Here is a 24,408-nt window from a genome sequence, read left to right as displayed (position 1 = left end):
GTGCAGGGTCACTCGGGGCAACACCTGGTATCGTATCCGACCTCTCGTTATTGAAATCAAATTTATTCCGCAGAAAAAGGCGCCGGCAAATAGTGCAAAGAAAATAAGAAGGAATAAATCGCATTTATTCAATCCCGTTTTATTAGGTGCGCATATTTATCGGCGCGCAGTTTGATTGGTTGGCTCCACCCCCTTCCCCCACCACCGGGCAGGCGGCGACGGTCGGCCCTTCATTCACTCCGGTGGTAGTCCGCATGAAGCTCGGGCCGCGCAGTGCAGTAGCGTAGCGTTGTAGCGTAGTGGCGTGTGTATAACCGGCACCATTGTGGAAGAGACGGGGACCAACGAGGCTTGGCTGAGGCCCGCCTTGGCCGACCTCAAGCGATCCGCGGCGATAAGACGGTGGCTGCAGCAACAACAGCATCACAACAAGATCAACAACAATAACAACAACAGTCCGCCAGACAAGATGCCCATGTTGTTGCAACACCCGGTGCGGACGTTGGAGGCTGATCCGCAACCTCTGGACTTCTCTGTGAAGCAGTACAACATCCACCCTCGCAGGCACGACATATTCCTGCACTCCAGCAACAGTGAGACGTCCGAGGATGAGGGTGGGCCTCCGCCCGACAGTCCGCTGCGAGGAGACACGTCTAGCGGTGAGTGAGCGCCTAGCGGTGATAACAGTGTAGATAAGGACTGTGAATTGTGTAGGAAATTAGGTGTTTGTGTAGCTTACTGTGAAACTTACGGTTCAATTACAAAACGAGTAGGCCTATTCCTAGTATGGCCAACAATCGAGAATAGATTTTGTAGAAAGGATATGGCGTACAATACGTATCCTAGTATGGCCAACAATCAAGAATAGATTCTGTTTGGAGGGATATGCGCGTACAATATCATTTAACTGTTTCTAGAATTGCCTTCAATAGTTGTATGATTGTGTCGCTTAAGATACATTATTTAACTGAATAAACAAGATAGGCCTAGTTTCATACAGATCGATTCATATCGAGCAATCCCCTAGTTTGCGCAATTAATTGTCTAGGTCTAGAGTAACGTTGTTTATAATAAACCAAGTGGGCTACATTTTAACATAATTTGCGTACATATTACATTTCTAGTATTGTCCTCGATGGTTGGGTGGACATAACTTACCATAATAGTTACAAAATAAATAAAAATTCGGATCGGTTAGGTAGGTACTCATACAAATTGGTTCCTAAATGTAATCCTAGTCTGGCGATTTATTTAAAATTTATGTTTTATAAAGTAAAAAAAGGCATCATAGACTATTTACAATTGAATAGGCCTAAGGTTTTTTTTTAAGAAATTTCATACCGATAGTCAACTTGCCTGTTACAATAATAGGTATTACCGCGTTTGCTCAAGGTACAGTATTTTAACTGCCAGCTAAATAATCTAGAAGATTTCAATGATTCAATTATTTATTAGACCATTAAGCAAAGCAATAGACTATGTCACTCACAATACAAAATAAATAACAAATCTTGACTCACAAATGCATGCTAGATAAATATAAAATATACAAGAAATTGCCTTAATTGTTAAAACCTACTATAAACACAACCAAAACTACAATATTTTAAACATAAAACAAACATATTTACTGAGATTCTTCTAATTAACATTGTAGTTAAGATTTAACCTAAACAAATTTCGTTGTTGTGCCGTTATGTATCTTTGTACACTGACCATATAAAGGCTACTGATCAAGCTAAACTAAAATAACTTTTCTTTGGTGCGTTATTGGATCGTGTTATTGTTTGATGATTGCGTTAGGAATAGTGAAGTAAACCTCTTATCAGTTATTATAATTTTAACAATAAAGTTTTAGCGTATCAAACTATAAAGTTTACATATTTTGCACACTTTTAAAACTCTAAATACTTTACAAAATGTTTAAATATAATGTATTTAAGTATGTTTTATTCACAATGTGTAGTTTTGATCAGAGTCCAATCATGTTCTACTTCACAAATATATTCTTGAAAAAGTAAAAAATCCATAATTATTCGAAGATTCAATTTGGTTAGTATATTCATGTCCATTGATGTATAATTATAATTAATGCCTTGTCAATCAAAGTAACTTCTGTAGAATTACACGGTCTTTCTGTAACATAATATTTTTTCTTATTGATTACGGCATGTATTGTTATCAATTTACATACAAATACAGCATGAGATAACCGTTAAACACTTGTTTTAAACTTAGTTGTATTATATGTTTTGTGTTTTCGTATATTGTAATAAGTGTTGGAGATCAGATCAAATACCGGTACCAAGAGAATACCCTACTTATTAAAGTTATAGTGAATTTTCTTTTCAATATACATCTTTTCTCCTAAAACCTTTGCTAGTATACAACCTCCTGTCGCTGTATTCATGGGAAATATATTGTATAACGAACTCCCCCTTGTAGAAAGTAGGCCTAGATTTGACGTAAATATGTCTAATTAGATTGTAACAGCTGTTTGAAACAACAATTGGATCCTATAGATAGTTGGCAACATTGCATCAATATTCTATATCATTTTATTTATGCTAATCTATTGCAATACATTCTTTCACTTCTTCATCTGCATTTCCCTTACTGGTGCAATGATCTGATCTTCTGGACATTTCAAATTCAACCTTCATGCCCCAATGTAATACTCGTATAACATGTTTTAAACCCATTTTATTCCCCATAATTACACCATTGCCCTGGGATTTCTTCTAATTATTATTTAAAAAACGTAAACGTTTGTAAACGCACCAATTGCTGGCAGTAGCCCATTATAATTGCCTCGAGACCAGTTCGTTAGTACTTAATGATGCGAAGGCTATGATTTCCCGATAATTAAGACTTGAGATGAGATTTTACACCCGTCACAAAATATACAAAAGTCTGACGGAATATTTATTCAGTTATTAAATGTAGTTTTTGCTCGCGACTGGCTACACCCTAGCGCCACCGTGTCGCCTCTTTGTTCCACTTCGTTTTGTTTGCGATTTATTCATATTCAATTGTATTAGCATGTTGTTGTTGTTGTTTAGTATAACTAATTAAGACGTGGATGTAACTAAGCATATTTGCTCCAAATGTGAATAATTGGTATAAAATGGAGTTACTAGGACTATGTAGTTTTTTACTCTTTAAGATCAGACGATTCGGTAGCCAGAATTATTAATCGATGTATAGACCACACACATCCATGGTATTGTGGATGTTGTACGTGAAATATAAATTATTTTTGTACACATCATTGTTTTCACACACCAAGTTCATGAATGATATTTGGTTTAATTCAATTGAAAGTAATTTCAGTCCAACCCATAAAATGACATCCATACCTTTAATATATGTATTGAAACTAAGTATTTTCCATACTTCAGTACATAGGATTGAGTCCCCCTACCTTCAATAATTTACCGCTGTTGTATGTTAAGTAGCAAACTATTTGTGTTTCAAACATTTTGTTTGTCTATGTTTCACACTAGCCTGTACTTAATTTTCTTTGTCACACCGTATTCCTGTGTTTAAAACCACAACAGAAAAGGTAGTACCCGTTTGTGTAACTAAAGAATATACTGTCTTCCCAAACATCGATCAATTTCCAAAACCCATGACTTTACCATGTTACTCCAATACACATTTCACAATACACACAATATTTGATACCCTATATGTAGTCAAGAGTGAATAGGTACTAAATTAACATGTATAGCAAGTCAAATAATTACCAAATCATCCACCGTTCTATGTTATAAAATTAATTAAATTCACGGTCCTCTCCACGATTTGCATCTTCGCGTCCGTGAACGTGTTAATTCTTGCTCCATCACGCAGTCTTGTTACATGATTCTACATGAAGTCAGTCCAATTAGATAGTTCTATAAAGCTATGTGGTATTATCAGAAAAAGCCTTTAAGGAATTAGATTTGTTCAATATTTGATTGGAGACGTGCTTAAAAGGACACAGCTATCATGAAACCCAGTTCGAATCTTAGCAAACGCCAATGACAACCTTGTGATAAGTTCGGGACCATGTGAGTCGGAGTCCAGGCGAATTCGCTTATATAACGAAACTTTAAAATGTAAGAAACTTTCCTTTGTATTGGAGGACTACCTCAAAAAAAAAAAAAAAAAAAAAACATATACGATAGGCCTACTAATACTACAATATACACTGGTATATTGACAATAGTCAAGACAAAAGTGAATCTTTGCGGGAAGTGTTCTATATTGAATCAAAACTAATTGACTCAAAAAAGACCATTTTCTTTACGTTTTCCATTGATTACGTTTACGTAACATTCAAAAGTGTTTAATGATGCTTTAAATTGAATTTTGTGTAACAATATGTATATTAATGTCAAGCCAGAATATCTTGATAGTGAAACGTACGATTTGTTTGATATATACCGTGATAAACAATTTTATAGAATTATTATTCTTTTTATAAAACTTCTAAAAGTGATTGATTCTGAATAATACATTTTAAATCTTAAGTTTCAAAATAAATAGAGTATATGCTTTTTAAGCTTCTTGCGTTCAATTTAAACTTTTGTGATTAACTTCTGCTTTACAGCTCCTGTGAAATCTTTAAAATGTATCAAGTTATATGATTACTTTGCATTATATTTTGGTAGTGTGTATATTTTAGGGTTCAAGAGTCATAAATGTTTTTGAACTGTATTTGCAAACAATTAATTAATGAAATCTATTAGGCAATATAAAACAATCTTTACCCACCGTTTGCCACACTGCTTATATTTTGTCCTAAGTTTAAGTACACTGTACTTGTACAAGTAATTTAAAATAACAGCTTGGCCTTCTACAAGTGCCATTAAGTATTTCCGAGTACAGCTACTTATAATTGCCATTACCTAGAACTCCAAATTTGACGTGTCACTTTCCGACTGACGCCATTCATGGATGTTCATTTGAATGGAAATCTCAATTAGAAAGTAAATTGGTGTTAACCCGACAGGTTGTTCCGTTACCAAAACAATATAGTGATGTGCTTTTAGCATTTCTTGGAATATGACTCGAAATTAATTTCATATAGTCTTCGGAAGTTATTGAATGTCATTATACTCCTTACATATTATTGTATAGTAATTTGACTCGTGTTTATGTATAGTGAGTACATTTTTTTTATAAAAAAGAGATATTAAAGTCATTGACGCAAAGCTACTGGATATAGGAGTACCAAAATACTAAAACAATACAATAATATGACAAAAGATATGATTTCAATAGGCCTACGTAGATTTAGTAAGTTACGATGACATACCGTAAAATACACATTGGTCCCTGAATGTGTTAAAATTTAAAAATAATCACTTGAATTAATCACTAGATTTGTGAAACTTTAACAGCCCTATTAGATGCTAGGTTCACAATCAATTTAATAAATCGATGTTTTGTAAAGCAAACTCTTTTGATATTCGATTTTTGGAGCTCTTTCAATTTCCTACCATAGGAGTTTTATAACTATAGACAAAAATTTGTAAGATTTTTTACTGAGAAACCATATAATAAATCTGCAGATTATTGGTTTACCAAAGGAATCTAATATATTAAAATCAGGCTAGATGAAACAACTAAAACCACTATGTTCCCACAATATTGCAGGATGTACCCATAATGCACTTCGAGGTTTCGATTGCCAGTTGCCGCCCAACGAGCGACACAGCTACAATTACCGGGAGCATAATTAAGTAATTAATCGTGTAATTAGGTATGCAAATTAATTACCACGTTGGGACAAAAGTAAAATACGAACCTGCAGCCATCCTGGTTAATTATTTAATAAATGCTAATTCCCTCGTTGCTCTTAACAAACATACAATCGTCAGAACGATTTCAATTTCAGTTTAATTAAGATTGGGCGCAGATTACAAATGATAAAGAATGATTAGTTTATCACAGGAATTGTGGAAGTTAATATTTGTTGACACAGTGTGTTTAGGGAATTATTGTATAAACATTTGCGTGTGTAATGTTTGTATCCAAATGAATGGGTCGTGACGCATTTCGGACGATTCAAATGTTTAATACTGTTTAATGACTTGGCTGTGTGAGAATATTACAGAAAGTGCTATTCTAGAAATTCTATTTTCCTCAGATTTTGATTTTAGTGGTTGAATAGTAAAATATAGAGTGAAAGTGTAAGCGATATAAACCTCTTAGATCTAGTAGGTTTACGTATAGAAAACCAAGACTTGTTCAATATTTCTATGACTACATGGCGTTATATCGATATAAAATCAATTAAATACGGTACGTAAATACTCCAACTTTAGAGAGATGAAATTGTATTTTTTTTTTAGTCTTTCCAGTTAAAGCAATCTTTACGTCTAGTTTACTTAAGAGTCTTAATCAGTGGTACCCATATTGAATTTAAGTCCCATAACAGCAATGTTAAATTTGACAGAACATACCATAATTTGAAGCAGCATGCCGGTGTTATTTAAAAAGACATAGTTTTGAAAATTTTTGATTAGGTTTACAACATAGACTACTAGGGAATAAGGAAATTATTTCAAATATTCTTTTTGTCTTTTCTTAATACATTATTTAATTAAAGGCTTAATAAATTATCATTAACTTATTAAGTGGAGGGAAACTTGCAAAACTACCTTAAATTTAACACCTCAATCATTACTTTATCACAACAGGTTTTTTAGATATTCTGTTACAAATTTAACATTGCTCTTATGGGTCTAAAATTCAATATACCACTGATGAAGCCTTTTAAGGTGTGTGTTTTTAAACGATTAATGTTGTATTCGGACAAACATTATACAACTATTATGATACTTCTTTAATTGATCACGAAATGTTTGTACCTACCAGCTCGAGAACTCATACACATTTGTTGTTGTTTGTTACGTGAACACATACACTTTTCTAATTTTCACCTTACTTTTCCTCATTTCAATTCGCAAAACAAAGCGAATGACCCAACAATGCTATCCAAACGCAGGTCGTTCAACAAAGGAAACAACCCAAGATGATATCTCGCTCAATTATAATAAAGATGCGTAATGTTACAATTCCGTCATTCCCAGATGTCCGTCTGTCTGTCTGTCCGTCCACTTCTCAGTTGCAATTCCACTGTTCCACTGCTTAACTCCTTCCCATTCAGATTCTTATCTAGCATGCTTAACAATCACAATTTCGCTGTTTTAATTCTATTAAACAGATTCGAACCGTGAAATCTCGAGCTGTAGTGTATTACATTTTACACGCGTTCGCTTCTTTGTAGAAGACAAATCCTTTAATTGCGTGTTATTTTAATTAGAGTTAGACCCTGTAATTATTTGGTAGTCGAGATTTCCTCGCTTCGCTCTAATTCGTCAAAATTTGAAAACTTGTTTGTAAGTGTAGTTCACTATTGTAGTTGCTTAGTACTATTAGAAGGAAAAAAACTGTTAAAAATTATATTGTAGGTCCTACTTAACGATTTCCCTTTTCTCCTTCAATTTGTATTTATTGACAGTTTCCAACTGGTGTCCTCCTGATTGCGAACAGTCCTGATTGCGAACAGTCCAGACTGCGAACATGTTTGGGTCTACGAGGTGGAGGGGGTCGTCCGTGGGGTGGGGAGGATTCCTGATTGCGAACACATTTTGAGTGGTCGGGGTTTTCAACCCTTTCATAGAAACCCTTAACAGAATGATTTAGCCTAATTCACAACTTAAGACTGGTAATATACATAATGGAGAGGATGAATGTTCTTGAAGACATATCTTTATGAGACGTAGTATAATTTTACGTAAAGCCGCTTGTATATTAACAGACAGATTCTTCCAGACTCACAAATTCGTCCTGATAATAGGTATTTAACGTGGCTGTTTATTTAAAATTAATTATAATATGTTTGACTTGAACAAGCAACAACAATAACTAAAAAATCTCAGAGTAAAAGAAATAAAACAAAAATTTCATATGAACTAGGGTACCTGATGCTCGAAATCAAGCAACTGTCAAGTACCGGTATTATACAGAAGTTATTTTAAAACTACAGTAATAACAGTCATAATTTTCGATCAGTTTAAAAGACCCAACTAAATGCTTATGATTGTAACTAATTGAAATACTCACGCTATTTAATACCGCTTTGTAATAATAAACACTTAGTTTATTTTAGCACTTTTTTGACCCGGCCTATTTTTTAGTGTTTTCTACAAATGTTTTCCGACGTAAAGCTTTTTACCAGTAATTCATCTCCCCAAGTGATTGTGTACCTGGATCCCTTACTGTGAGACCAGGCCTCACCTCTACTCTTCTCATACGTATAAGATTTCCTATCAATTGTCTCCTCCACCTGTTTTCAATATTTCTCCTTTAAACTTAAGAAATTTTCTGTTCTTCCAACAAAACTGATTGAGTTTCGATTTGTCTATAACCTCTTAATTATTACAAACATCAATATTTACTCCCAAAAAGCTGGTGAGTTTCTTTTTATATACAGTTGTTTTTGTTTTTAAATTTGTTTTCAATGTAATTCTTATGGGGAAAATGCGACCCTTGAGAGCGTCTCATGCCTTTAAGGGTAAGGGTTTTTAAATTCTAAAACCTTTATGCAAAACTACAAATTGAGACGAATTATTTGACACCTCAAACGTTAAAATCGGCCCAGAAATTACGGAGGATTTTTGTTCACAAAGAACAGCCCTGACGTATTAATATAAGAGATACTGACTATAGTTTAACATAATTATCCGAAATAACATGCATTTGCCAATATCGCATTCCAAACTCAATCATTACCTAAAAAAAAAACATCGTCAACGAGCAATTTAAATATCAACTAAAACTAATACAATACTTACATACATCTTACATCCGAAATAACATGTAGCCTATATGCATTACACATTACAACATCAATCATTCAATCACATTCCAACTCAATTATTACCTAAAAACATCAAAAACAAGCAATTAAAACTCACGTTCAACAACAGCGACTAAACCATCTTAACAGATTCCAAAATATTTGTTCGCAGTCTGGACGACTCATGTTCAGGTAGTCCACAGCATTTTTGAGGTGTTCGCAGTCTGGACGATTTTACCCTTGTTCGCAATCTGGACTGTTCGCAATCGGGACACAACCTTTCAACTAATGACAATGTAAACCTCACTTGTGAAACATTTTATTTGGTTTGCAAACCATTCATATAGTTTCATTAATAACAAAAAGTAACATTATTTGAAGAATATGAAGTCAGCGAAACTTTTATATAAGACCTTTCACAGTTGGTTTAGAAATGGTGTAGAAACTTAAAACTATTTGAAATGCAAAACTTCAGAGTTTTTTGAACAACATGAATCGATTAACATACAGAATTCAAAAGAAATAACATTTTCATACCCTTTATTTTTCTAAAAGATCTGAATTGAAACATAAAGCAATAATTATTTTTTTAAGGGGATGGAAAACATGAATTTTCTGTTAAATGACCATTGCATGTTTAATGACACCCGAAACAACTAAACCCAAAGAAAACATTGCATAACAGTAAAATCAGTAAAATCCATTATTATAGTAAAAGTTATAAAATGGCAACACAGGACAGAATTCTATTTTCATGCTTACTTGCATTAACTCACTGTATTCCATGTGTACAACCAATACGCGCGCGGGCAATATGATCAGTGATATACAGGTTTTACATTAATTGAACTAACCCAATTAACAATATATAACAGGGTGGGGGTGGGGAGGGGTGGACAGGTCACGTGATCATCCATAGAGCAAGAAGTGGTTATTAATAGCTTCAATTTGCAAAGAGTAACAATGTGCAGTACCGCACGCCATGTGATATACATTGGGAATGATGCGTATATTGAGTCCTACACGTTTGAAAAAGCACGTTTTTAATTGGTTGGATGTAAAATTGATATTTTTCTGTGATAATTATTGATTTGTATTGTTCTAAATAATTTGTCAGTATATCAGTATTTTTGTATATTTGAACGACAATATACAATAGAAAGACTAGGATTTTCAATTGTACAATACACGTTATATTTTGAAGTATCTAAATACATTTGCAAAATGAAATAGTAAACCTAAAAAATAATTAGTTTTACTTTTTGTAATAATTGTTATATCCACATTAAATTGTGATAAAAGTTAAAGTGTTGAATCTGTAATTGTGTTTCTTTCCTTAGCGACAGTGTTAAATCTTTAATCCTCCTAAATCAATTGCCAGTCTATCGTTTCTAAAGCGTCGGTTTTCTTAACCTTAGCCTTAGAATGCACGTTAATTATGTATCTTTTTCCATGTTTATTGTTACATTAAAATGGGAAACTACTGTAAAATTGATAACAGCCATTTGATTAAATTTAGGTTATTTATTCTGTGTAAGCACTTATCAGTAGACGAATATAACTGCTTATATTTTGTTTTAAATTTATGTTATATCATAATAATGGTTAGCATTCATTGTTATTATCAGAAGATAAAAAAAAAAAAATATTATTAGAGTTAAAGAATTGGATTAACAGTTTGTGCATGTTTCAAGACTATTTTGTAAAATACGCATAATAAAATAGACTAGAAATTATTGAGCGTTATTATGTCTTTTGACTCTTTTTATAGGTAGTTGCAGAATAGCAAACGTCTAACTTAGAAAATACTTTCGTTATTTAAGACACAGAATGAATATTACGTCTTGAAATATTTTAAAATTGTAAATTAAATCATCGAAAACAATAAACATCCAAATGAGCTTAGAACATCTCTCCGCTCAATCGTGAAGAAATTTAAATCTTTCAGATGCCTTAACTATTCAATATCAACGTAATATAAGTAACATTTGTAGCTATGAAAGTAATTTAATACCAAACAAGTGTCATGGTTTGTAAGCATATCAAATGATAGTCAAAAACCGGTTGGGAAATAATTAAGCCATAACAACAATAGAACTTGTGGCTGTGAAATTATACTACGGAAGAGCAGAGGCACTAGTGCCCCTTAATTGTGCAGGGGAAATTTTATGGTCCTAAATTCATATTTTATTTTTCACTTCCGACATTCGCGTGTGAGTGAGAAGTCGCGTCGTTTCTTCGCGGTTCTTTGTAAGGTTCTTTTTGAAGAACCTTTAATCTTTTCGTTGCTAAATGCATTTTAGCTTCAATAAATGAATCCATTTAATGGTACAGACAAGAAAATAATTTCTCTGTAAGTTTCTTTTTGGAGAGGAGCCTTCTCCATTTTCCTTTAGCAAAAACACATGGTGACTTTGATAAATCTTACTAATATTATAAATGTGAAAGTTTGTGTGTTTGTTTGTTTGAAGTTCAATCACGCATAAACCACTGGACGGATTGGGCTGAAATTTGGCATGATGATAGCTTACATTCCCGATTAGCATAAAGGCATATTCTTATCTCAAAAATCCTTTCGGGCTCCGCCCCAGTGGCTCTGTAATTCCCCATGTTAACCTTATGAGTATTCATATTTAAAGGGAATTAAAGAGTTTAGTCAGCTGTTTCAACTAAAAAAGTTGGTTCTATGATATGGAAAAGCATTCAAAAGTTATAAGATTTACCAACAGGGTGCAGCACTATATTTTTTTTGCATTTATGAAAACAGATAATTTGAACTAATAGCCCAGGAATTTTAGAAAAAATAATGCCCTAAAATAGAACAAATTAATAACTAGCTGATTTTTGGTGTGGCGTTAGTATGTCATTAGGTAAGTATTTTCTGAAAGTTCCCCTCACTTCCTCAGCTTGCTTCACCCAGTAAAGGGCTAGAAAGGGTCTAGTGACGTAAAAATACAAAAATATTTATTGAGTGACACCAATGTCACCAATTTTAGTGGTTTTAGTCTTAAATCATTCAGAATGAAAGTAGTCATGCTAAATAATCACCACAACAATAATTCATAGCACTTTAAGGCGTTTTATTTGATATATTTTAATTTTTGTTTAAAAAAAATATATATAAAAAAATAAATAAAACTCTTGCATCATTTGTAAGATATGTATTATTGGACTTTCTTTACCTTAGTTTTTTAAATCTTATTTACAACTAATACTCACATATCAACAAATAAAAAAATAGCTAAGATAAGTTAATAATTATTCCTGCACATTTTAGAAAAGTACGGATCAGTTTCTGGGGGCGAATTTTTACGTCACTTAGACCCTTTCTAGCCCTTTACTGGGGAAGCAAGCGGAGGAAGTGAGGGGAACTTTCAGAAAATACTTACCTAATGACATACTAACACCATACCAAAAATCAGCTAGTTATTAATTTGTTCTATTTTTTTACCTAAAGTGCCTGGGCTATAAGCAGCAACAAAAAACTGTGATTCGCAATGAGAACTGTCAAAGTAGGATTGTTTACAGTTATGTATATGTTTTTCATTTAATGAATAATTTGTGATATTTTGCGAATTGATAATTTATTTTTCTCTATTGTTTAGGTAAAATGGTAGAACATTATGGCTATGGTAGATGTGTAATACTATAGAATACTGTAAATTTAAAAAAGCAAATTTTATCAAACTGTGTCTCCTCCACCCATTGCAATCGCAAAGCTTGAGTATAACTGCAATAAGCATTTTATACTTATATTCCAACCCCGTACCAAGGACGGGTACTCTGCTAGTTAATACTATAAATGAATTTAAATGGTAAACTTAAGGAAAGGGATTTGTCTTTCAGTCTTTACGTGTGTGTGTTTTTTAGCGTATTGTTCTTTGTGAAAATAAATCCATGCAGACAATTATTACTTTTAGCTTCCAAAGGTTTCGGTCATATTGTGAGACTCTAATTTTAATGGTGATTTTAAAGTTAACTATGCAATATAATTCTAAACTGTTTTATACACGTTTACTTTCATTGTTGAGAGAAAGACTTTTTTGTTTGGCAAATTGCAAATATTTCAGGAAAAATCCGTTTAAATCAGTATTAATTCACTCTTAACTAATGTGTCAAATGAATACCACGCGCTTTAGAAACAAAGATTCAGTATGATTGTGGATTACAGTTACATAAACTTGGGACTTCTTATCGCATTAGGTTTATAGGTTACCAGACAAAACGTAAAACCTGACAACGCTTTCGTAATAATGGACATTCTATGTTTGCAAAATGCAAATTTCAGATAACCTAATTGCAACGTTTAATTAATTGGCTAGTAAAACAGACCTACAGCGAAATAATTTATGCAGCAATTATTGCAAAATATGGAAGGTTGTAGTGATACGAGAGAGTGTACTGGAAGGCGAGAATCTCACATGAAACGTGGAAGAGAAGTAAATAACCCGGCACATTAACATTTCTCATTTCATATTAATGTGCGGAAATAAACTTAGATATTCATAATTAAAAAGGCCGTGGCGTAAGTAATGAGTTTCGGAGTGACAGGTGGCAGTAGCTTTGCATATAACTGCCTTCTAGATCTAGCGTCGTCGCTCCGTTCCGTGCCACTGCCCGTTGGATATCGTTGACGTTGGAGGTTATGTTCGTTAAAGAAAAATTCTGATTTCACTTTCTTATAGTGGTAGTTAAGCACAGATAGTAGTCATTACATTTTATGACTATAATGTGAAATATTTCCAGTAAAATTTGTACAAATCGTCCAATTCTTGTTGTACGTAGTTATTGTATACAGTGCCATCTTACTGATAGTATTAATTATATTTAAAATAATATTACGATATTTACAACTTTTCAAATGTGTTATCATTTACAATTCTATTAACGGACCTTACTTACTACAGGTGAACATAGTGCACGAAACCACAAATCGTACTATTTATTCTATTATAAACTTAGGTCTATTTATATTCTCTTCGCCTCTTATTCCAACCCTTCCCTACAGGTATATTCCAATCAGTTTGTTTAAGGGTGCGGCGTGGCACAAGAACACTTGTTCTACAAAAAGACCAACCCTTGCTTAATCCGTGGCGCGTGTTCTTTAAGTGAGTGGCCGGATCTAGTTTTTACCTGCGATACTTTTGACTCGATGAAGAGTTATGCTTGGTTCATTTAATACCATCCGACTAAACTAAGGCAAAGAGATGTTTTTGGATACTACAAAATAGTTTTGATAAAAGATGTTGTCCAAGTGGTTTACCTTAACGCTTTACAATATTCGAATCTAGGATGATGATCCAATCCGTTCTAAATCATTTTAATTTTTTACAGCTTATGATTGAAAACGTTATTACAAGTTTTTGTCAAAGTACTACTTCAAAAGGTATGCTTTTCTGACACATTAACACATAAACGTGGAACTATATTTGTCTTGGTGTTTAATAAGCAATGAAAGTCTACTACAACTATAAGACTAATTTGTATATGTGTCTTTGGGCAAATCTCTGCAAGTATATATATTTTTGAATACATATCGTACTAGTAAGCACAAACTGAAAGGTTTATCTCTTTGTAGCGTGGTCATGAGCCTCAAATACAACTGTCTGTCCTTAAATTTAACTTACCGTACTTAGAATGTTTAAACCTCAAATAACCACATTATAATGTATAACGTAGTTACGGCGCAATTGTAATTTGATCTTGTCATAAGCATTTTCTCACGCCTGCGCCGCGGCGTATGTAGATGTAGATGGATCTGTAATGAGATGACTCAGCGCTCCTTGCATTGCCTTAATGACTCAGAGCAACCATAATATTGATACCACTGTAGGACTCCTCTCTATTGTACGTTACTGGTTCAGTTGTCACCACAATAAGTTATATCAAAGTAGGGTTGTATTTTTTATCCTGTTGACGCAACAGCTTCTAGGAATTGTTTACCTTTGCGTTACTGTTCACTCCTAAATCAGATGTCTCCACATTATGGATACTTTCTGTTGAATATTACAAATTTACGTCTCTTCACAAGACTGTAGACCAACACAATTGTACGCTTCTAGTCACTTTAGTAAGCAGTGGAATGCAACATAATATTGACACACTATTTAAGTTATATTGCACGTAAATTTGTTTGCAAGCATGTATCGACCCAGGTTAACTATCTGTTCACGTTGCTTGCTAGTTTGCAGCCATTCTCTTATCTCCCTAATTGTCACTGCACCAGAATAATAATAATATATTGACGAATCAGAAGACCTTCACCCTATTTTGTGTTAACCAACAAAATATTTACTAAACTACATTGTTATAATTGTATGAATATAGATAATGGTTGTTTTTAGTTTATTGTCAGATAAATAGTAGATGTGGATACAGGAATCTTGGAACACTAGGAGAAAAAGACTTGTTATGTACCTTTCTTATTTCTTACGTATATGAATATTTTTTATGTCGCCCCTTCACATCTTAGGACGCTAAGTTGTAGCCCTGAACTGTTTTCACATTACTTCAGGCTAGTCCTAGATGGTCGTGGCATTTTAGATAAAATCCATTTGTGATTGGCTGGATTTGACCCCGGGACCTCAGGGTCTGAAGTTTCAACCTCTACCACTAGAACAGCTCGCTTCACAACGTATATCTGAATATAATAGTAAGACTGTTAATACTATATGGACTGTGTTCAACCATAGACAACAAGAATTAAATATAGACCGTCAGCCATGCTGCGGTTACCATAGGTTCTGGTGCACACCACTGGGAGCGCGCTACCTAACTACATGGCGCTCCCAGCGGTTTGCGCCAGATCCTATGGTACCCACGGTAACCGCAGCCCGGCTGGCAGTCTATATTTAATTCTTTTTGTCTATGGTTCAACGTATACACTCTTCTTCACCTCCTGTTTCCATATTTCTCTTTACCCTGTATCTTAGCCATACACTGCCAAAGCTCGGCCCTTCACGAACATTAGTACAGCAGCCCTCACCAAATTCACATTAGACCTAATGTATTCAAGATTGCCCGGGCATTTCTCTCCTTTTTAATACACAAATGAGGCTTCAATGGAATTTCCTAATTCCCTCCACCACTTCGAAAAAGACATTAGCTCTGCGTGGCTTTGTGGGGAGTGAGTAGTCAGATTTCCCCTCCTCTTACTCCTCTTTTCTCCTCCTCTTTGCTGCAATCCCGCGGTCGGGCCGACTCACAGGCTCACACCTTCTAAATGGTATGCACGACTTGCGAGGCATGATCCTCTTCTAAATCCTCCTTGGAACCATTAAACCCTGTTTAATTACATTTCATGACTGTGTAATCTGATATTGTATCAATGCACGTTATGTGCAATCGTTGGGTGTAATGGCGAATTCTAACTGCTGTTGATGATGCGATGAAGAGGTCGAAAAGAATTTGCTGTGTAAATAATGTGAGTGACAAAAAGGGATAAATTTGTAAGTTGTACACTCAACATTTATAATTATTTGTAAAAGTTGTCATCTAAAACATTTTACTTCACTGAAAAATCTTCGTAACGTGTTTACAATACATAATTTGTTCAAACAACAATACATTTCAACAAATAACATGATTTATCCTGTGACGTTTATTATAGGTGAAAACCCCGCTAAAGTATTAAAAGTATGAAGGGAAAAGATAACTTTAGACAAAATGTATTGAGAACTCTTATTAACTTTTATCATAAATAATATTCCTGTGGAAAGAAATGGATAACTAAATTCTGCGATACTGTGACGCACATGTAAAACTGTTTTTTAGCATGAATGAAGAGCGATTGAAGAATTGAGTGAGATTGCCTTTATGACATCTTAGGATCGAACCAATGACGTAATGATTGATCACTAACCGAGTACAAACATAATTTAACTACCGATCTTAAAATAATTTTAACCGTTAATGAAGCACATATTATAACTTTTCAGTGTAACTACATGTACACAACTAACTGTACCAACACTTCGGAGCAGCGCAAGCTTTTCTACTTCCATAACATCATGGTGTAACTAATAAACGTAATATAAAATGTAAATCTGCCCTTACTCATAAAGTGCTACAATATATTGCTAGACATTAATAAGTTTATGCAGCCCGTGTGTTCGTAACTGTATAACTCGTAATAACATAGCTTCTGTACTTCCAGGCGTTAAAGTCACTTGTAAACCTTCTTAAGCTCGCGGTTCTTTTATCCTGACAAGATTAAACTCTCGTAAATCTTCTTATCTTACTGAGGAAACAAGATATTACGAACTATGTATAGTTTTCTATTCATATTATGTTTGCTTAACATAGTGTGTTTGAGTGTCGTCGGCTATATAAGTCCAATAAGAATATTCAATGGCATTGTTTCGACTTTTATTATCATCGTTTGTCTCTCCAACGATGAATTCTAAGGAATGGGCCTTTTGCGGAATATCTGATAGACAAATACCTGCAGAACTGTATGAACACGATACCGGCGCCCGTACAAGATTCTTTGTCCTTAAGGCCTATGGGCAATTTAATACTAATTTAATTTGTATGTCTCTTCCTTACACATCTTTGGAAGGAATTAAATAATGAATTTGTCAAAATTTCAATATAAGCAATGTTACAGAAAATATTTAATACAGTTTAGGAGATTCCGCTTAGGCTGTTAACATTATAAAACACTGCCAACATTTTGTAAATGTTTGTATACAACCACATCGTGTTTATATCTAGACGCATTGAAACCCCAAATATTCACCATGGACAAGTAAATCTACAAACCTTGTCAACAGCTTCTGTCCCTTGTATAGGCGTGTGGGAAGGTCAACATCGAAGCGACCTACTTGTTGTTAACTATCCGCAAATGTCAAACCCTGTTCGGAATGTTTCAACCTTTCGCTCGTATTAAAACTCCATTAGTCCATTCATGTAAATCTCGATGCATTAGAATACTCACCATTACGCCGGGCAATCTTTTCCACCTTCGTATTTAAATAGAATATCAAGGTCCCGGAGATCATTAGAGTTTTGGCTGCCTTTGTCGAGCCCTCATTAATCGTTTTTGTGTCGGCCCTTGGGTGGAGGCATTACGTCTTTTGAATGCTCGGTGATTTCCAACTGACATTTCGAAACGTGTAAATATCAAGGATAATCCATCCAGCCGTTTGCGCAGATTGTGAAACTGCCGTAAACCGAAGTGACGACGTCATCATGCTAGCACTCAACTATGTGTGCTTTGAACAGTTCAACCCAAGTAGCAGTGTATCCTTGTAATCTCAAAGTATAACATCTGTTACCATTAAGGGAGTTGTATTACATCTGGTAAACAAACCGCTTTCCTCCAACCTTGAGAATTGACATAGGAAAACACTCGGACGATTCACTTAAAATAAAACCAGACGCGGTGTCGTTAACTGGCAAACAAGCTGGATCGGATTGAGTCAAAACAAAATATTTAACTTTACGATTTGGAAGTTTACAAGAGAGGTAATGGTTTTGCAAGTTGAAAATCTTCTAGAACTGTTGTTTTCCTGCTTTTATTAATTAGGTTATCATTTACGTTTTGCGGTTGCTTTGTTTGGATTTACCAATTTATTGGTTTTACGATTCAACTTTAGAAATCGTGTTGACCTTAAATTTGTATATTTCGATAGCTAAATTTATAGCGATTCTTATTCAAAACAGTTGGAATGGTTGCTTCAAAGCAGCACGAGTGTTCTGAGTCAAAGAATTGTAAAGGAATTCAAGTAAAATATTGGAAACATCTGAAGAAATCTCTCTACATTCTTTCAAAACAATCTATAACGAGTAATCCAATTTAGGGCGACCTTTTCTACCAACCAGAGAAAGCCATCAGCAAGACCGAGATGATCCTGTGAGAAACCTCACGTTGAGCGCTCTGGAGCCGACAATTAAGACATCCAGATTGGAGGAGGGCCTAGACTGATGGCCGAGTCTCTATTTGTTATTCTAATGATAGAGGTAACGAGCGGGCGATCCTGGCAAAAATAATGGGGGGATTTGTCCCGGAGAGCGCGTTATTGATGCTCATCATTTGTTGTTGTAATTCGATCTGTGGCTTCTGCTCGGGCTTTCTCGCTCGTGACTTGCGAAATGTAAATGTAACAGTTTGCCCGTGATTTGTTGCAGGTTCTCCGCTGGAGAAATTGTTACTATTATGTCTTGCTCGAAGGCTTGTTGGTGAAAGAGGTGTAATAATGAAATTTGTTTTACAGATGCCTGTGATCCTACGACGATGAGGGAGTCCAAGCCCTTCTTTAGAGACCATAGTAAGTATCTAGTTAGAGATTTTTATTTTTAAGTTATACCAAAAATGAATGTTAAAAAAATGTAACTACTTCCAAATTGCGAATAATTAAAATACCTCGAACCATCGTGACATATTGCTAGTCCTATATCCACGTCTCGCTTCGCCCAACATGCTGCAGGCCCATCGCAGTATTCAATCAAGCGTTCTCTACCTGCCAGATCCGGCTCGAAGGACCATTTTCTACGCGGATGATCTGCAATTTGGCGGTATTCGCTAATAACGCCGGCGTCGCCCGGGCCCCGGCGCCAGGTCGACCCTTGATGCACTTTTAATTTCCACCTGTCACAAGTAGACAAGGGTTCGCTCTTCTGTTCCTAGTATCGGCCCTTCCTTTTCCCTTCCTGTGGTGAATAGATTATCGTCGATTAGATCGAAACCTCAACCTTCCCTGCGGGCAAGGCCGGCCACTACTGGGAACCTAGTCGGTGGTTATTTACTAGATGATGGGCGTTTCGATGACTAATATGCCCAAATATTGAGCTACCCGGGTATCGATGCGGGATTGCCCAGGAGTCACCCTAGGCACAAAGAGTTAATGGTGTGAATTATCTCTTCGGTAGCGGTGATTGTTTTTCTGTTGAAATTGCCTGGAGAGTATCAATGGAGGGTTTCCCGCAATGACTCAGTTTGTTTTTAATCTCATGATAGTGAAATATCCCTTACGTAAAAGACAGCTGATGACAGTTGATTCATCGTTTCTAAGCACTTGTTTATACATTTTAAAATTTATCCTTCATTTTTGGGGGCGTGTTACTTCTGGGACCAGTCAAAATTACGTAAAAGAGTAAAATGAATAAAAGAGGGAATTAAATAGTCATCACGCTGCAGGTCGGCGGCTTTGGCCCTAATGACACGGCGTTATCACTCATTTACTTAGCCGGGACGTTTGCTGCATTATTTAAGGCAATTTGTCCAAATGCTTGGTAATCCTTGTCGCCGAAGGAATCATGCGAGTAACAATTTGACGTCTGGGTTTACTCGAGTCGTTAGAGACAAACAATCCCAACAAGAGGTTTGTTTCTGTTTACTACTTGTTTAGCACAACTTACTAGTATAGTTATAAACGACAATGAATACTAATTTCTAAGATTTCTTCTTCTTAACCTTTATTCTATCAACCTAACAGATTTCTATTCTATAAAACTTTCCTCAAATCTTTTAATTTTAATGTTATAACTATTCTTTATTGGTTTATATTTTAGCTAACGATTAGTTCTCACCATATTACATTTATACTATTGGAAGTACCATCATTTCACTCCTATTCCTACGTAGTTCCACCTCATAACGTCAACTCTGTCCTATGATCTTCGTAGCTCCCATGACTAAGGACCAATCCAACTAAGGATTCTTTTCTAATCAGTTACCTCTCCTTCGTGAAACATTTCAGTCACGATATAGTCGATATACATAATTGGGTGGCTCTTCTCGAATCTGCTACCACTTCCATAACCATCAAACTCTCATTGCCCTGGTTGAGCTTTTTCGCTGAAACATATTCTTTGATCTCTCTTTATATAAACGTGTTCATCTTCTACTCCTCCAAACCCCAACATTGCACTTCTATCTCTGCATCTTCCCCCTTTGTCAATTCTCTTCTTCCTCTGACCCATTGACTTCTATGTCATATTCACAAATTGAAGCATGAATTTAATCATATTCCATCCACGTTCTTCTTCGACAGCCTCAAGTATACGTAGAGGAGACCCAGTTGAAGGCACTCCCACCTCCACAGCCTTCTCGAGCTTCGGTAATGTGCGTTGTTCCATGTAGTCTAATCACAGAGCCAACGATCTGCTTGACCCTGCCACGTTCCTTTGATGATCCAACAACCGAAATCGCTTCACGCGCGCGCCGCCCGCTATCCCATCACATATTGTTCCTTACATCTAAACTTATACTTGTCTTTTTTACTGGGGGTTTAACACGGTTTAGCTTTCGCGGGACTAAAAGGTTTTAAAGACAGAACAGATTTACCTTCTCGCTTGTTTAACTGATATTATTAATGTAGGACAAGATTAAATCATCAGTGGTTGTTTTCCAATCAACCGATCAGCTGATTCTCCCGAATGATTGATGTACCAGCTGGGTGGCTGCTTGGCGGGAGTTTCTTTGACCTGTGACACCTCTAGAACAGGCAGTAATTGATTGTCTCAATGCAATGATGACTAGAAATTAATCATGAACTTGTCCGATGTTGTTACATAAAGACTAGCCAGACGTCAATCAGTAAGCAGATTTGTTAAAAGAAATACAAAACTTCTTAGTGTTTGTTTCAATTTGTTCCTCAAATTTTGTTTTTACCTGTTCAATGAGCAAAAAGCGATTCTCTGGTACTCGTTCTACTTCCAAAGACTTTGAAAAAAGTAACAAAGTCACCAACCTGACCTTGGAGTTTCCAACGCTTTTCCCTGAACGCTTTACATAACGGCAAGGAAATGAGACAATAAGCAGGTGAAATACCCAGTTTGCTCGAAGGGGCAGGCACGACAACGCTGCATGAAGCCACGCGGTCCCTACCGTGTGTCGATACGCAAATTAACGACCAGCGGAAACCCACATGCGTGCTCATAATTGAGAGGACATTGCGATAATTACAAACCTCTGTTTCCGGGACGAAATTACATTCTTGGTTCGCTGACATGGGACGACATGCCAACATGTTAATCAATAAACGAATGCTCACAGGGTAATTTCCATTGGATTGTTCTAGGAAAATTTAAATTGCTTTGACAGGCTTAGTTAGCATTCTGTAATTTTTATTGTACGTGGTTGGTAGTGTAGATTGTAGAACACGTTTGTTTCTGTTTTGTTGTTAAATAACATGTTTACAAATTTTAGTTGCAAATACTCAAGGAGACTTCGTTCGAAGTACAAACGATACTTGGTTTGTTTCTGATGATTAATTCCCATTTGGCTCTATCGTACCGTAAATACCCACCTAAAAATGAGTGTTTTAGTTCGTATATGTTTTTGATGCACCGAAAAGTGACAATATATTTCCTATCTGTTTGAGCTTCTCAACTGAAGAATATTAATTGATTTAAAATGTCAAAGACGATTATGAGGTAGCTCAAGTTCTGCTTTTGAATTTTAATTTAAAACTCCTTCTAGAGAACATGAATTCAGAAACTGCCGTAACTCCGAAATCTTTGTCACGTTGTTTTAAGGCACCAAAACCAATAATTGAATAGTCAAATTCCGATTCAGATTTCCCAACATGATTGACACGTTGCCAGCGGAAGGACGTTCACCGAAAGTTCACCCCCCCCACCCCCCCGAGGTCGCGTGCCTGATAAAACAACCCTTCCGTCACGCGCAGGCCTCGCGACTTCCGGTTGGTTTAGTGGGCCCGGCACGAGAGGGCTGGATATCATGGAGGCGGTGGATTGCTCTTGAGTAAGAGGGTAGTTATCTTGGAGGCTGTGATTTTATTCAATACTATATTACTCGTACGAGAGAGTTATTACAGATTAGACTGGAGTAAGACTGTACATTTTTTGGTATGAGTGGTTAGTTGGAAGGCTAAGGATTTAGCCTACACGAAGGGTAATTATGACTCAAATAACATAATTCGGGTGGAGGATCGCTCATATTTTCTTCTTAAGCAAGAACATTGATTCTTGGTGCCACAATTATTTGTGGTTTGTGTGAATTAAATGCATGTTATGTTGATTTGCCAGCTTTAATTACACAGTCGCACACTTTTAATCTGTGGATCTAATACATTTCTCACCAATGATATATTTTAATGCTTTACCAAACATCCACCTGTTTAAACCATTAAGTTTAAATATAACAATTTAAAATATAAATTACCGATTCGAATTTGTCACCGGATTTTCACTAAACGCAGTAATTCCTAACTAATAAAGTTCTGTAATTTTAAATGTCGAAAACAAGACTATTTGTAGCCTGATATTTCCTAAAATGACTAGTAAAATGTACTGCCTTTTGGACACGTTATAAGAAACGGTAGAATAAGCACAGAACCTCATACACTTGCACCTCATATCCTAAAAATCTCCTCCCAACTATTAAATATGTAAAATACTACACACTCTCAACTACAACTACTACAACTATTCATTTTTGAATCAATAATTTGATCCGGAAGTGCAAATTATATACTGTTCCATCATAACTATCGTGTTCAGACACTCTGGACTACTGTTTGTATAATTAGGCAGGTTCCTAGGTTCCAGACAGCTGAGCAGATCTTAATGAGTGATAACTATTTATAATGGCTACTTTGTAGTCATTGGGTGGCTGATGCGTAACCCCGTATCTTCGCACCGAAAACTCGTATTTTGATGTCATTGTTGAAGAATTTTCTGCTAAAGTTTTTGAGCGATGGCATCTAACTTATCTTTTTCTTATCCATGATCTTCGGAGCTATATCGTCCGCCTCACTTTAGCTGTGAAATTACAGGTTTTTTAATCATTAGGTGAAATAATTAATAAAATATACATCTCTACTAAACGCTAGTTTTTACCCCAGATGGCACTAGAGTTCTGCTTGTGAGTTAAATAGATCGTATACTTGCAGTATCTCTCAAAGCAAGCTCTCTCCACTCCATCTTGGGCGAATTGTCACTTCGTTTGGTCAACTGTTTAATTAATAGGAGATTCTTTGATGACTGATGTTTTGTTCTTTGACGTAGATGCTTTTGTACCTCCTTAAATGCTGATTGAGTTTATTTTTAAGTTTATAACAACTCTAGACACATCATACGAAACAAAAAATCAATAACTAATTTAATATCAAATCTTGCTCGCAAAGTATAACAGCAGTATCAACTACACCGGTTGCTAAACAACAGAGAAGTACTTTTGGCGGGTGCTGAGCGCAAATTCGCGGTCATAATCCCGCTCAACACCTGCTCGGCTATTGTCGGGGTTATGTAATAAGTCTAATGGTGACTATTAGTTGTGTAATATAACACCTGATGGTGCTCCGGGTTGTGTAATAAGTAGAGAGCAATGTAATGCTTACAGACATTGCTATACAGTTTCGGCGTTCGTTGCTTAAAATGTTAGCGAACCTTTTGTTAGAGGTTTGACACAATTATCATTAGGAAAATTTGAAAATACAGCGTTTTAGTTACTCAAAGACTAACTTAGGCAGTTTCAATGTGCATTTAAATTTTAAATAGTTGACCGGTTCGTTGATCTCAGGTCATTTTAGAAAATATTACAGGTCGTTTATAATGACGTGACAGGAAAAGGCCCTCGTACG

The 24,408-nt window shown here is 35.4% G+C and overlaps 1 protein-coding gene across 2 annotated transcripts in view; it reads left to right on the top strand.

Moving 5' to 3' along the window:
- The first annotated feature begins 249 nt into the window (after positions 1-249).
- LOC128986481 (POU domain, class 2, transcription factor 1-like) overlaps positions 250-24,408 on the top strand; it is a 90,247-nt gene continuing 66,088 nt past the window's right edge. For both annotated transcript variants that reach the window (XM_054406878.1, XM_054406879.1), the window contains exons 1-2: positions 250-659; positions 19,075-19,128. In XM_054406878.1, the coding sequence (XP_054262853.1) occupies positions 470-659; positions 19,075-19,128 (244 nt within the window). In that variant the 5' untranslated portion in view covers positions 250-469. The remainder of the gene's footprint in view (positions 660-19,074; positions 19,129-24,408) is intronic.

The sequence above is a fragment of the Macrosteles quadrilineatus genome, unplaced genomic scaffold, assembly GCF_028750875.1.
Source record: "Macrosteles quadrilineatus isolate MER2022 unplaced genomic scaffold, UCM_ALF_1.0 Scaffold_2__2_contigs__length_208266976, whole genome shotgun sequence".
NCBI lineage: Eukaryota > Metazoa > Arthropoda > Insecta > Hemiptera > Cicadellidae > Macrosteles > Macrosteles quadrilineatus.
Note: the sequence above shows the minus strand (reverse complement) of the source record. Positions and strands in the feature narration are given on the sequence as shown.